Here is a 15,413-nt window from a genome sequence, read left to right on the forward strand (position 1 = left end):
ATATATATATATATATATATATATATATATATTTATTTATTTTACTTTATTTATATCCAAGTAAATCAGTATCGACTTGATACTTAAAAGATTGAAAGATTAAATTTTATGATAATCTTCAAAATTTACGATACCAAATCTTTAACTGTCAAGACTTTAATATTTTGACTGTAATATATTTCGGATGATATTTTCGAGGAATATATCTTAGCGATCTCTCTCTCTGCATAAGAATTTTTGCAAATTGTTATTTTAGAATACGTACATAGTAAATGAGTGTTTTTGTCATAGCGCATTCCTATGTTTACAGTTATTACACTCAATAGCGTCGTATTAATCGTTATCTCGATTGTCATACTTCATCAACTAGCTGTCAAGCGTAATCTTTTATTACAACTAATTTGATGTCATTGAACCGACTAACTCAAGATGGTCTGATATTTTGCTTCTGGCAAATATTTACTCCAAGTCTATTGTACTCATTAAAGACTTATCTATTAATTCTTTCATATGTACAACTAAATGATACAATAACAATAAAATGCAAATTGAATATTTAAAGAAATTTAAACGCAAATCATACAATTAAAGATCAAAGTTACATTTTGAATTCTTCTTTTGAAAAATAGTATCTGTTTATGAAAAACATAAAACGATGAATCACAACGCATGTAAATATGCATTAATGTCTGTTTGTCAGTTATCTTCTTCCGTCTCAAGCAGCAGTCCAAGAATGACGTAATGTTTCCTAATAGACTTCATCGGACTTCGAAACCTGGCACAAGTGGCCGAAGGAAACATTCGCTTGGAAAAAGCCAATTTCGATGCGAAACACACATCTGGTAACATAAATAGTACAGCTGCTTTTCTCAAAAAGACAGAAATCTATGGCACAAATTAGACAACAGAATTCATAAATCTCGATTTCGAAGCTACATTCACGCAAAAATAAACTGTAAATCTATTGTTATGTAATTATGATATTATTTTGGAATAACCCTGCCCTAGATTTAATGTCGTAACGCAAAATTTTTTAAAGTTATACAAATAAAAAATTACAGATTTTATGTATGGCTTTTTTACGCAAATTGCTCGATTTCGAGCAGCTAGAATCGAATAATTTCGAGAAAATCAATGACTCTATCTGCAACTACGGAAATGGGGAACAGACCGATTACGTTAATCGCCTCATAACTCGCCTCTAAACGCTCGTAAGTCCGCTCGTAATTTTTTATCACACTGGTATAACTATGTTGCGCGATGAAGCGGATTTTTCTCGATCGTAATTGTAATTGGAAAAGGAAATAAAAAAGCTTTTGAGGGATAAAAAATATGGCAGGATATATCATACGTATTTTATTTATTTATTTTTTTTTGGAAATGGCAATTAACACGTCAAGGTTAGTAAACACGCGATCATTAAACATAGATTTCTTTTCGGTATCTTAATTAGGAATGCTCTGATTTCGAAACGTGGTCTGGAAAAATAATTCGTTTTATATTCACGAGCAATATATACGTAAATAACGAATCTTTTGAAGTTTCGCAGCAAGAAACACAACGTGCTTCCTCTCTTTCATCGGTGGCGCTTCTTTTTTTTCAACCACGGATTTATGATCATCACGCATTCTGTGATAAAAAAGGAATCATAATTAATAATGTTTTTCCAATTATTTTTTCCGTCCTTGCTATTATTACTGTCATAAGTAAAGCTATTATTACTGTCATAAGTAAAGATTGTTTAAAATTCTTTTTAAAAAATACATTTATTTAGTAGATATTATATAACTTTGTGTGTTAAATATATGAGCGGCATTTAAAAAATTAAGTTTTATTACGCAGATAGTAAGAGCATTATGCATAAGTAAACAAAAAAAATCATTTAGATAAATCCCGTAAATGAATATATTTTTCCCATTTGAATAATTTTTTAAAATAAACATTGATAAAATGAAATTTTTATATTTTTTATCAGATTCAGAAACATTTTATCTATATATTTAATTTCGCAAAAATATGATACTAGAAAAGTCCCAATGAAATAGCTCGATACTTTCATTTATTAAAAAAAAAAAAAAATAATCATTTTGTAATAAGTATGATTCTGCAATGTTTGTATTATATAAGACATGATTTAGTTTATTTTGTAATCGGGCCAAAATATTAGTTTAAATGCCAATCCTGTCAACTGTGAATAAGTTTCCCTCGACGTAGCGAATCATTGATGTAAGGAGTTCTCTTATGGGATGGAGAAAGCTCGGTGAAGTGCAATTTAGTTATGAACACAGCAGCTCGCGCGTGTTCAATCGTCGTAGATTTTACGACGTACGCCCGGTGCTAAATGTACACCGACGACGACCGAAAATAGAGCCGTTGACGTCAAGGATACCGAGTGCGCGCGCGAGATCGCGAAACATACAGGCATAATGATCGCATTCGGCACAGGGAACATTACTATGGACTACGAATTACGTGCCTGTCGTATATACATCGACAAAATATCGATAAAATGAGCTAAAATGAGCGTGACATCGTTAAGACGAGCCACCGTCCTTCCGGTAATTCTTGCGACATCTCGATCTCGATTTAATTTTGAATATCTGTCACGGAAAATGAGAAATCGATTTGATTTATTACTTACATTTGTCCAATTGCCATAAACGTGAAATGAAATTGAGTAATAATTTCTTACATTTGTCCAATTGGCATAAACGTGAAATGAAATTGAGTAATAATTTCTGTCGTAATTTTCAATACAAGTTTTCTAATACTTTTAAACGATTTAATTATTAAACAAAAGGATCCTATACATTTGTAATTAATTAACTACAAGAACACGAATTTGTTTTTACTTTTATTTATTCACTTTTTAACTTATTCATAAAATTTTGATTATTTTTATCTGATTATTTTTTATCAAGTTTTCGAATATTTAATTCTTTCTTTCACTCTCGATATTTTATGTTCTCGATATTTTACTTTATTATCTTACGCAATTCAATTTTCATCGCGAAAGAGGGGATGATTATTCAGAAAGTTAAATTTTCCAGACGTAATTAATCATCCATATAACTTGTTAAATCGCGACATATCACCGCTTAATTTTCTCATTTTATCACCTTATAATTCATGTCCCTAAAATTTTCCGAGAGCAATTGCCAATTGGCGAAGTGGATCGGATATTTGTTTTGTCGGATATTATTTGATATACACGAAATTATTTTGCCTTTAGCCAATAATTATACATAATCGAACACGCGGCATTACTTATATGCACTCGCGAACGACTGACGCAAACGAGCTTGCTCTTTTTTCGGACTGCCAGACTTGTCGCGACGAGCTTGCAACTGCATCGTTCTTTCCTTTCTTTAAACATTTATTCAAATCGCGCAATTTTGCAACGTAATCTCATAGGAGAAATAGCCGGGCTGTCTCGCAGATATCTCGAATCTATTTTTCATTTTTCCACTTTCTTTCTTCTCTCTCTCTCCTGACTAATACAACCGCATTGAGAATTGCTTTTGATCGATTGACTGTAGATAAATAATATCTGGCGTGTGTTATACGATTGACGTATCGATTGAAGCAGCTCCATTTATAGTTTTCCCGTGCAATACAGAATGAATATCTTAATTTGCATATCAAATCTATTCTTTTGTTTCCTTATTTAAACGACGACGATAAATAAATTATTTATCGTATGTTTAAAAGAGATGTAAATTTTTAATGTTAACCAGCAGATGAGAGGTTTACATATTTTACGGAAAATGATAGGATGATTAACATATTCAGTATTTATAGCCTAATGACGCTTCCTGTATTGTCTGTTGAAGATAATTACAACAACGTCATTTAATTTTAGTTAATTTTAGAGAAAGAAAGTCAATTTTTTAATCTGGCTTTGATATCAACGTAGTGACTTGATAATCTTTCTTTTGAATATTTTCTTCAATCGCGCGATCGCGAATAAAAATTCGATTTTTTAAAAGGCTTTAAATATGCATTCACGCGACGATCCAAACTTCGAGCTTTTCGAGCGCATCGTCGAAGGCGAAGTGCATCGAGTTTCGAAACTTGCTTTCTTTCGATCATAAAGCTTACGGCAGCTCGGGAACGAGCTTCGAAAACCGGTTTCGGAATATGTGTTTCTCACACGTACGCCCGCCAACACAGGTCGCGTGCATATGTGGTAAATGACCACGACTCGGCCTGTCAACCTGCGGGTAGAAAAAGAACGACGGTTTTCTTCACGATTTACAATTCATTGTAAAGTTCATTACGACTGCGCCTCGGAAGGATCCCCCGATGCATAATTCAGCGACGTGACTCCCGAAAACAGGGTCGCGTTTTTCGCGCAAATTTCCATCTGTTATCCTCATCGATCCAACTCCGAAAGAATCGTTAACGATATTATCCAGGCGACCATCGTTAACTCTTCGAACTCGTCCTTTAAAATCCAAATGGTAAATCCAATAAAGAGGGGGCGGGGGGGGAGGGCAAAAAAATAAACGAAGCGCATCACCCATTACACAGTGCTGCAATTAGCGTACACGTAATTAGTCTCCTCTTTTAATTTTCGAGACGGATCGGTCCGATCGATCACAGACCGGTCCCTCGTGTAAATTCGCGTGCGATTGCGTGTTGTAACGCGGAGAAAGGACCGCGTGCACACGGACGGCTCTGTCACGTGCGGCCGCGAGGCGAGCGCGCGATATAGACGAGGATCCGAACGGCGGAGCGGCGCAGTCGGTTTTCCACCAGCGTCGTGTGCATACACGCCGAGAGAAAGAGAACACGGCCCGTGCGTGTCGTACGTGCACCGTGTCTGCGGCGTGCCCGTGAACGTGAAAGCGCAAAACGCAAAAATCCGTCCTTGACGCGAGCGCTCGTCTCTCGTCCCTCTTTTTCTCTTTCTGTCTGGGAAACCGGGTCAAAGTGCGACTTAAAGAAACCGCGTCGAAGCCGAGGCGGTTTAAGGAGACCGCGCGAACCGCATCGCGCGATAATTAATCGCGCCCGTTGCAATTAGGCGCGAGCGCGAGCCGAGGATCGTTAATTAAGGACCCGGCGGAGTTTACTCGGGAACACGCCCTTCCACGGAGAACGCTACGAATTTAACCGAATTCTCCCCGAATTCTCGTCCGATTGTGTTGCGGGTAAGACCGTAATTCGGATAATTGAATTGAATTGAATCGTAGTGCAGCTTCGATCGCATTAATTATCCCTAGGCTTCGATCGCCGATCGATCGTCGGATCCGTGAATGTTCTTGCTGAAAATTGAAATGATTAGATATTGACGGACATTGTATAAATCAACGTTTTACACGTCGAGCGCGTCTTTAGAATATCTTCGCGAAAGAAGGAATTGGCTTAAATTTAAATCCTTGGATGAGTTCGTCCTCGGAAGTTTTCAGAGGACGCGTATTCCGGCGTTTTCCGGGGAGTGCGCTTCAGCGCTTTTCCGGAGATCCGGGGATTAATGCGATAATGAAATTTCCGCGAGGAATTTATCTGTTTGTTATCGTCTCGTTGATTTCAACAGAAACAAGAGAGGGCAGATCTATCCTTGAGCCTCGCGAAGAAAAGCAATTTTCAGAACAGCATAGTTTTTCACAATGCGAACATTCACGGGTACGCGATGTCTACGCGAATTGGATGTCACCGCGATATCGTCAATTACTGCCGATAATGGACAAATTGTAGTATACAGATTGCTATTGTCTATCTTATGTGCTATTAAGCCAAATGATTAATTTTTTAAAAATTACATACGAATTAGTACCGTAGAAATAATTTAGACTCTAAACTTAGACTAAAATTAGAAATGGAATGTTTTTGCGCTTTGCGAATTGTATTTGCGCTCGTGCCACAAATTTGATCGTGCCATTAATTCTGGCATGTGATCTTCTTCAATACGGAAATCATTTCGAGCCGTGGAGCATCACTTTTACATTAAATTTCCAATCGAGTTCTGCGTCATTGTGTCATTAATGATTTGGCTCACTCACTGTCGGTATTCGAAAGTTAAAAATTAATCGCGCTTATAGAAGATTCGGCAATAGAGATAGATCGCTCTGACATTTACAAACGTCATCGGTTTAATGATTGGCTAATCGTGCGGAAATATCCACAGGCAGTGCTTTATTTCGTTCTTTCTGTATTGCAATGCAGTTGCCGGTAGTCGATCGACGAGCGGAAAAGGAACGGGCCGCTTTTCTCGAGCGTGAGCGTTCCCTGCGTTCCTCCGGGGGAAAGCAAAGCTACTCGAGCCATTAGATCGTCGATCATCATCGTGATCGCATATATCGGGATCATCGTCATCGTTCTGTGTATATATATATATTTTGTGTGTGTGTGTGTGTGTGTGTGTGTGCGCGCGCGCGCGCGCGTGAGCGTCTCTCGTTCGCGCTCGCACCTTCTCCATCTTCCGTCTTGTCTTGTCCACCATCTCTCACCTGTGTGTCCCACGAGGCAGGAGATCATAAATGTTTCATCGAATCGCCGAGAGACTCGTCTCCGCTTTGCTGGTCGCATTGCCCCGTCGTTGGAAAAGAAAGTTGACGCTCACGATTACATGAGCGCGACGCGCGACTGCGGGGAATCCGCGTGCCCGTGAGTTGCACATTTAGCAATTTTGCACGATGATGACTTTGCCGGGAGACGCGCGAGCGATGACGTTAACGCGCCGTTAATGTTCGTGATCGATTTCGATTTATTTGCGGCTGTTGATGAATCGGGGACAATCGCGAGGAAACGAGGAAGCGAGGTCGAACGAGCCGAAGATCTCGAAACCGATTTGATTTCGGCGGGTCCAATTTCGACTTTATGTAAAAAAGCGGAAGTTACGTTTGTCGCAGTCTCGTTGAGACAACTATGATCGATTAGATAAATTTGAGAGTTACTTTTTGCAATGAGATTATGCTGGCTTTAAATTTTCGAAATTTTTTTTCCTAAGAATATCGTAAGTTTCTTTATGAGATAGATATTCGAGCTGTATTGAATTGATATTTTTAAATCGATATTAAAAAAGAGAATTAGTTCTATTTCTCCAAAAATTGTAGTTATAATTTTTTAAAATATTGAATTAATAGCTGGCAAGAAACATGCAATTTATTCCGCATATTTAACGAATGAATGACAATTGAACTTAAGCAGGAAATCATTCGACAGCACTTAGAAAGAGCAAGAGGGAAGATAGCTAAAATTCAATAATAATAAAATATTTAGATATTAAACGCTGTTAGAGGCAGGCTCTATATTTTATATTGATAGAGTCTCGAGGGACTTTACGCTCTTACGTACGTACATACATACATATATAAAATGGCTAATTTAATTTTAATTTTAATTACAAGAACGACTCATATCTCAAGGTCTTTAACGTTTCAAAGCTATGGCTTGCTTTCCTATTTCTCATTCGATTTTCTATATCAAAACACAATTTCTACAATTTTTTTATTTTGCGCCATGAATGGTGTATTTTTTTTATGTCATTACATTTTAAATTTAATCTCTATCTCTGACTGACTGAGAAGACTGACTTAGATTAGTGACTTAGATTACGTTCCAACGTTATTATTTAAGACTTAAAAATTTCTGAAATATTTTATTTTTCGCGATGCTGACATGATGTAAGAGTGCGTTCTGCATCTCTTGTTTATCACGATGCATTAGGAGGCACTCGATCGCGCGGCACATCGTCTCGCCGAGCGGCGCCGTAAATCCACAGTAATTCGTGAAAGAGCCGAGGCCTCGTTAGAACGCGTCGGAGCTCGCGGAGAGTAAATTTCCACGTCGCCCTTAATCGAAATTTATTAACCATGGCACAAGTGCAAGTACCGCGCGGAATTGCACGCGGATTGGATAACTCTCGCGCGTCGCTTATTATGCACCTTAGTACCGTCCGGATCGGGAAATTCTTACGTAACGGCTAGACGATAACAATCGCTGACGTGAGAGAAATGAGCTGTTATTTTGAGAAGCAATATCACAAATCCCGCGCGAGAAAATTCGATCTGTTTTTTTGATATCGATGCCTGATAGTCTTAAAATAACAAGAAAGAATGTACTTTGAAATAAACTGATGCCTTATTAAGATTCATTAAATCGTTAGAAAAAATCGTAAATTGCGTAATCTTCTACAATTACAATATAATAGAACTTGATTACTTTGATTACTTGATTTTATAAGTGAAAAGGACATTTTTATAAATATTGCATATCCGTGATGGATATTGCGGCAGGTGGATTCTTTGGAGGTAAACAAGTCGCGTGGAAATCTTTTTAGAAGATATAGTCCATAATAAACGACTGTCACGAGCTCCCGTTTATGTTAATTGACATTAATCTACGCGGAACAAAGTTTACAGGCGCGTGAGTCTCTAGCCGCCCGCCGGCGAATTAATCGAATTATATCTCGTGCGAGTCCGACCGGCAATTTTTTTATTAGATCTATTCATGTGACGAATGCATCATCATCATCATCATCATCATCATCATCATCCCCATCATCATCATCATCATCATCATCATCATCACCTCGATTGTTCCTCAATAAGGCTTGCGCTTCGCGAGCTACGCAAGCCACTTTGTTTTGTCACGTAGGCATATTCATTTCTGTTCATTCGTTGATCTCCGCGCGATCGAAAGAACACCATGTCGGAATATCGTCGTTCAATCGCTTGTTTCGTCAGTTGTTTCAAAAACAAGCAAAAAACTCATCTTCTCTCGCGATCGGAGGACCGAAGTGCTAATGGAGAACACGAGATGAAAAGTGCGGTCGTCAGAATTTTTCGCACGGATGCCGTCGCCGAAAACGCTGTCACAATGACGTAATTAGCTCTTATAATTTTTCGTCTCTTATAATGTATGAAAAAAGTGTGACACTTCCTATTGATACATCAATCATTCGAGTAACATCAGCCAATTTCTCAGCCGAATGATCCAATTATTTTTAGAAATTCATAAATCTTGTAAGATTGTTATCGTTCGGTAATGCTTATATCTTCACTCGTGTCTATGTTTGCGCGAATCTTTCGGGTAACGGCAGCGTTTACGAGGCACTATCGTTAAATTGACGTGCGTCTCTCACTAAGGATTAATCGCTCGGCAATTAACGGCGCGTTACCGGTACGAATGACGGCGTAATTGGCTTGCGATCATATTGATATTCCTACTGAACTTTCCGACCTGTGACCATCGAAAGCGCGATACAGCGATGCGAAAATATCACATCGTTGGAATTTTCCCAACTCTTGATGATAGATACATGTAAATAATATATGCATACGCGAACAAAAGTTATATTTAGAGTATAATGCAGCTGCATCGCCCGACGACTCGTCTCGGATTTTAATCAAATCCGGGCAATGTCTGATTAGAATTTCCTTTTCCTGTTAGTCATTGTATACACTTCACAACAGATTTTATCGCATTTAAGTGTTTTTATAAATATTACCTTGAATATTTCTAACCATATCGAATAAATGCTTTTTATTCGAAGATCGATCGTTTTTCGGAAATATAAAAGAGCTTGTTCACATAATTTTGTCTCGGAATTAGTAATTTTTAATTAGATATTAAAAGTTATACATTATATTTAGACAGTATTTTAAATTGTAATACTTCTGTATAATGTCGTTCGTACAAAAAAGACAGTCTGCAACTATAAATGAATATAAAACGTTTTTAATAATATATATATATATATATATATATATATATATATATCTTTATAATTTTGAAAATTTTATTTAGTCGATCTGTTAAAAAATTAATACGCATTACGAAAGAGATTATTTCAAACAAGTTTATTTAAGAAACATTAAAATTTGCGAATTTAAATATCGATTCTCGTTTTCATCATACTCGATTCAAATGTTTTGTTGTCAGAAGAATTAACGAAAATTGAAGCATACATCGTTGCATCATGCCTTTATTTCCGCAAGCTCCGCTTCTACACGAAGAAGCTACCGCACGGTTTAGTGAGTCACGATGAAAATATTTATCACGATTCACGATTTGTTTATACGCTGCTGCTCGGGTTACGATTCGTGACACAAGATCAAATCGGGCATCGAGGATGATCTGAATTTAGGGTGAAGAAAGAAAGAGCATTACCTCGAAAATGATAGCCTTATCGTGTAAAGTTTAACATATTTTACCGTCGACCAGCAGTTTTAATAAAAAAAAAAAAAAAAAAAAAAAAAAAAAAAAAAAAAAAAAAATGATGGCAAACCGAGACAACTTTAATTTTTCACGTAAAAGAAAAATGATTACGTAGGAGAATTAGATTCACGAGATGTGAATTTAAATCATAGTTACGAATATGTAATCCTAGGGCGGTAACGAGATTTCGCTGACTACGATAATACTTTTGTGCGCGAGGAAACTTTTGTGGAGCACGAGAAATTGCAGCTGGAGAAAGAATATCCGGATTAGAACGTTAAAGTTAACTGCAATAAGGTAAACGTAACTCACATGTTAGTTTTTATCTCGGAGATGAAAATCTGAATAAAGTGCCGATTGTTCTAAGCCAATTTTTTAAAGATATTTTACGTGGCAATTGATTAACCGGAAGAAAGTAACGTCTAATATGATCAAATCCTAAATATGATATATTATTTGCGAAAAGGCTAAACGATTTAAAAGCTTTTTTCAGATTACACTTGTAAAACGCGGCAATCTAAAAATTTCTCAAATTAAATGTAGCCGTTTTATAATAAAATAAATCAAACTCGTATTTTTATTAGAGCTCATACAAAAAAATATGTATTTCTGAGCTTTGTAATTTTTATTTGGAGTTATTTATCATTTTGAAAACGTACGATTTATGTAGGCGAATTGTTAATTTTTTTTATAATATTTATGTTTTGCGATTTTTATATGCGTTTATTCTTTCTGTCATCATATGAAAAAAAGACTAAAAAACAGATTTTTCTACAAAATGATTTATTTCATATTTGGTCTATTTCATTTTCTGTATTTATTATGAAATAACAGCTATTCAATTTTAATAATTTCCGATTGTCACTCTGCAGTCGCGTTGGAGCGACCTAGTAACCCGGCGATTATTCTTTCGAGAACCCAAAACGTGAAATAAATATTTCATGATTTTTATCAGTGTGTATTTTAATTTAATGGCACACAATTAGTCGCGTTACCCCGCTTGCAGGAAGTATTCGCTAAGAAACCACCCTCCGGATGGTTCGCGGACTGCAATTATGCCGCGTCAAGCGTTATTATAGCGTTACCCGCAAGGACGCGGACTCGATATTTTTTCCTCCCGCACGCAAACGCGCTTTAGCCGGTCGAATCCGGTTTGTGAATTTTATAGTGATAAAAGAGAGAGAGCGCGCGCGATAAAAACGGTCCCTCCTCTCCATTGACGCTCGACACTTGAGCCAGCCGTTTTGCACTTCTACGCAAACTACTATTACTGCTTCTTGTTTGATCGAATGCAAAACAAACGGGCTCACCTGCCGCATTATCCTAATTACCGTACGTGCCTCGCATTGTTCCCCGGTGTCTCGTTCATGATCATCTTGTTAACGGCGCATTTCCCGAGCCCTCGATCGCCCGACGCACACACGGACGTGACGGATCGCTTTATCCGGTTGACATTCGCCGGCGCGACGCCGAAAGAAAAACAGAGACCTTACGTAATATCCAGCGCAGCTACTGGGCACATTATAAATTATATATATATATAAAATGTGTGTGCGCGCGCGTGTGTGTGTGTGCGTGACATCGTGCCGGTGAACGAGAGCAAGTGCGGCTCGCTATTTCGTTCCGATCGCCACGAAAAATTGTCCATCATTTTCTTTTTGTTTTTCCTTTCTTTTTTCTTTTTTTATTTATTTCCACGTCCCCTTGTCGTGTTTCAATACGTCGACGTCTCGCCCGTTTCCGCACTCTCGTATCCGCGCTCGCATACTGCTCTTTTACTGCGGCCGACTGACTCACGACGGCAGTCGATTAAATTCGAAGGCTGACATTTCAAGATCGTCGCGCTTCGTTTCTACGATCTGACCTGGTTTCTCTCTTTTTTTTCCCGCTTCCGTATGGCTGCAGTATTCGTGAGAATACGGTGAATGGCTTGGTGCCTGCCAGCGACTGTAAGATCTGCAAGGATACGAGGGACGAGCCGAAGGACTCCGAGGGTGCGTCTCTGCTTTGCGCGCTGAAACCACGTAAGCGCAAGGAACGTCGCGAGTCCTGCTGCCAGGAACGGAAGCTGATAAGGTATCGTATAAATTTTTTTTATTTTATATCAAATCCTCAGATGAGGATTCTGATATTGCTAAACTGTTTTGACAAATCGCATGCCTTAAATCGGATTGGATTTATATTTATTGATTAAATAAATTTTTATAAGTATATAAAATATAACACACACACACACACACACACACACACACACACACACACACACACACACACACACACACACACACACACACACACACAACCCTCTGTTTATTGAGCGCACATATGCATATGCAATTTGTCAAAACATTTAACGTGTAATTTATGTCACGTTAATTATGAAATATAATGACTATTATGTATAATAATTATGTAACATCATGAAAGCGCTTCGCAAGTGCGGTTTTTCACATAGTTTTGATTTCTATCATTTATTATTAAACTGATATTATTATTAACAATAAATACTGGATGTGAATGCCCGTAATGTGCAAATTGTCGCGGCGCAGAAGTATCCATATTTGCTAAACTTGTTTGTTTTTTAATTTACGGATGTGTTTGCGAATGCTACTCGTTTTCACCAGCATTACGACATATCTAGAAAAAAAAATTGTATGTGGAATGCGATGATTATGCCTTTTAGGAGTAGCAGTGAGGAACGTGTTCTTGACAGTCCCACTGACGTCGCAGATACAATCAGACGTGTGAGTAGTCACGAAGATTTCAACAGTCAGGAACATTTGCATATTTTATCACAACTCGGTCAAGACATGGGTCACGGCGTGGTAAGTACTATCGTGACAGTATGTAACGTTTGATCCTTAAAATAAAATGCAAACATTTTTTTCAATTTTTTAATCAATTTTCATTATATATAATTTCAAAGAAAACATTTAAACATGTTTAAAATTTTTTTAATAGAGCTAATTGTTTATTAACAAACACTCTTATATTAGATGTATAAAGGATGCAACTATTGCGTAACAAATTATTTATTTTATTTTATGTACTAACATAGAAAGAATTTTTTGATATATTATATGATGAAAAATTAATATTCTAATATTAATATTTTAAGAGTTAAACATTTAAGAATTAAATTAATCTTGTTTAACAAAAGATTCGTATGATAATCGAGCTAATTTGTGATTTGCGTACAGAGATGTAGCGGATTACCGCTTCACGAAAGAACCAACGTTTCGCCGGTTTCAAAGAAATCATCATCGGTGCCATCACCGTGCGAGGTAGTTATAGCAACTGAAAAATTTGACTGTGATGCCGAAAGATTGAGGAATAGCGAACGATTCAGCAGAAGCATCACTCCAAGAGGCAGAAGACAAGCGCGCAGAAAAAGAGTGCACAGAGTCCTGGATACCGACCAGAGTTCCAGCAAGGTACACTTTCTTTAATTTTTTGTTAAAAGTTAAAATCCCAATCTCAGTAAAATAGATTCTAATATTCTATAGAAGTTGTATCTTGAAAATTAGCGTATATATAATTAAATCTCAATCTAAGTGTATGAGAAATATGTCTCTTTTATATATGACATTTAAAAAAAATTTTTTTTAGAATTTTAAAAATGTTGTAATATTATGATATTTAGAATATTTAATATATCACATATTTTATAAGAAATAACGAAATAAAATTTTATTTATTTATTTTTTTTAGGAAAATGAAGAGGAGTCTGAAAATATGTATATCTCCAATGTATCACCGAGTCCTACCAATCATAATGGTTCACCAGCTCAAAGCTTCTTGGAGATGTTGAGCAGTGGACCGAGCAGATCACCTTCACCAGCTCGTCCACCTACCGTTGATCATGAAGATGTGAATAATCCCAGTTTGACAAACTGGGGCTTTCAACATTTAGAAGGAAACGTAAGTATCGGAATTAATTAAAAAATTGTAAATTATTGGAAAAAATTATCAAGCAATTATACAAAAAATATTATATAAGTTATATAAATTATAATAATTAATTTTAATTGAAAAATTAAAAATTATGCAAACGAATTGAAATAGAAAATTATAGTAGAAAATTATATATATCAATAAAAAAATCTTTATCAAAAAGTAAATATTTGCATTTTTCTTTGCATGTGTTAATTTATATATTCAATGGACTTTTACAGGAAGAAGCCGTGGACGCCCGGGTAGAAGCCATGCTTTCGCCAAGAAACTCGCTATTGGTTCCTAGAAGATTTTACTCTGAAGAAGAGATACAGCCGACTACGCTTAGTCCATCGGAAATGGGATTAAAAAATCTTGCAAAACACATTAACGGCCTGAAGAAGAAGATCAAGAAGTATGAAGATGAATTTGAAGAAAATTTTGGCTATCGACCGAGTCATTCAGATAAGATGAGCAATCGCGATATCAAACGGCTATGTACGGAGCTTAATAAGCTACGAAAGGAACACAAATTACTCAAGGAGGATCCGATAGGCGCGCTTCTAGCCAATGCTAACAATCGACTGAATACTGCTAGCAGTCCCATAAACAACAACAATGGCCATGAGAAATCTCGTGTGACATCGATGGAGGAAATGGTTAAAGAAGCGGAGAAGAAACTTAGCGAGAAGCGCATCAAGTACAATCGATCTGATAATATGGAAGATCTCAATTATGACCAATTGTTGGACGAAAAGACAGCTGTGCAAAAGGCATTGCTCCACATTGAAAACACTTTCGGCAGACCAGTTTCTAAGGAAGACAGAGCAGTTGTGCGGCCATTGTACGATCGGTATAGAACTTTAAAGAGACTGCTTATTAGAGCAGGCGCGGTAAGAATCAGCATAAACTTTATTTAAAACAAATTTTTAACGAAAAAGATGACAAATGTAAATAATTTTTTATTATTTTAATATTACAGAGTAAAAATAAAGACAGCATTTCGGAGCTAGCCACGATTTTAGAGCATGAAACAATGGATTTTACATCATCGAGTCTACCGGCAAATCCCGTAGAAGCTGACAGAAGAGCTAGCGAGCCCGATATGTCTCATCGAGGTATTTTGGATTGTATCGATCCTGTGGATCAATTTCCGACCGATAGTGATAGTCAGCATAGCAGCAGCGAAGGCAGTCGTGGTACTGGGGAAAGTCTTCATGCTCTTCCTCAGTAAGTTTAAATTATATTTGTATTTGAATTATCACATATTTTTGTTTCTATTTTCTTGTGTTTTTTTCTTAAAACATTTTGAT

General features: G+C 36.8%; 1 protein-coding gene across 4 annotated transcripts in view; it reads left to right on the top strand.

Annotated features, from left to right (window-relative positions):
• LOC105425197 (protein FAM13B) overlaps positions 1-15,413 on the top strand; it is a 47,343-nt gene that overhangs the window by 28,248 nt on the left and 3,682 nt on the right. For all 4 annotated transcript variants that reach the window (XM_089073940.1, XM_089073928.1, XM_025217788.2 and 1 more), the window contains 6 exons: positions 12,073-12,243; positions 12,851-12,992; positions 13,368-13,601; positions 13,879-14,088; positions 14,343-14,993; positions 15,083-15,330. In XM_089073940.1, coding sequence (XP_088930066.1) covers positions 12,073-12,243; positions 12,851-12,992; positions 13,368-13,601; positions 13,879-14,088; positions 14,343-14,993; positions 15,083-15,330 — 1,656 coding nt within the window. The remainder of the gene's footprint in view (positions 1-12,072; positions 12,244-12,850; positions 12,993-13,367; positions 13,602-13,878; positions 14,089-14,342; positions 14,994-15,082; positions 15,331-15,413) is intronic.

This window comes from Pogonomyrmex barbatus, unplaced genomic scaffold, assembly GCF_055798465.1.
Source record: "Pogonomyrmex barbatus isolate J1 unplaced genomic scaffold, ASM5579846v1 scaffold1, whole genome shotgun sequence".
In the NCBI taxonomy this organism is placed as follows: domain Eukaryota; kingdom Metazoa; phylum Arthropoda; class Insecta; order Hymenoptera; family Formicidae; genus Pogonomyrmex; species Pogonomyrmex barbatus.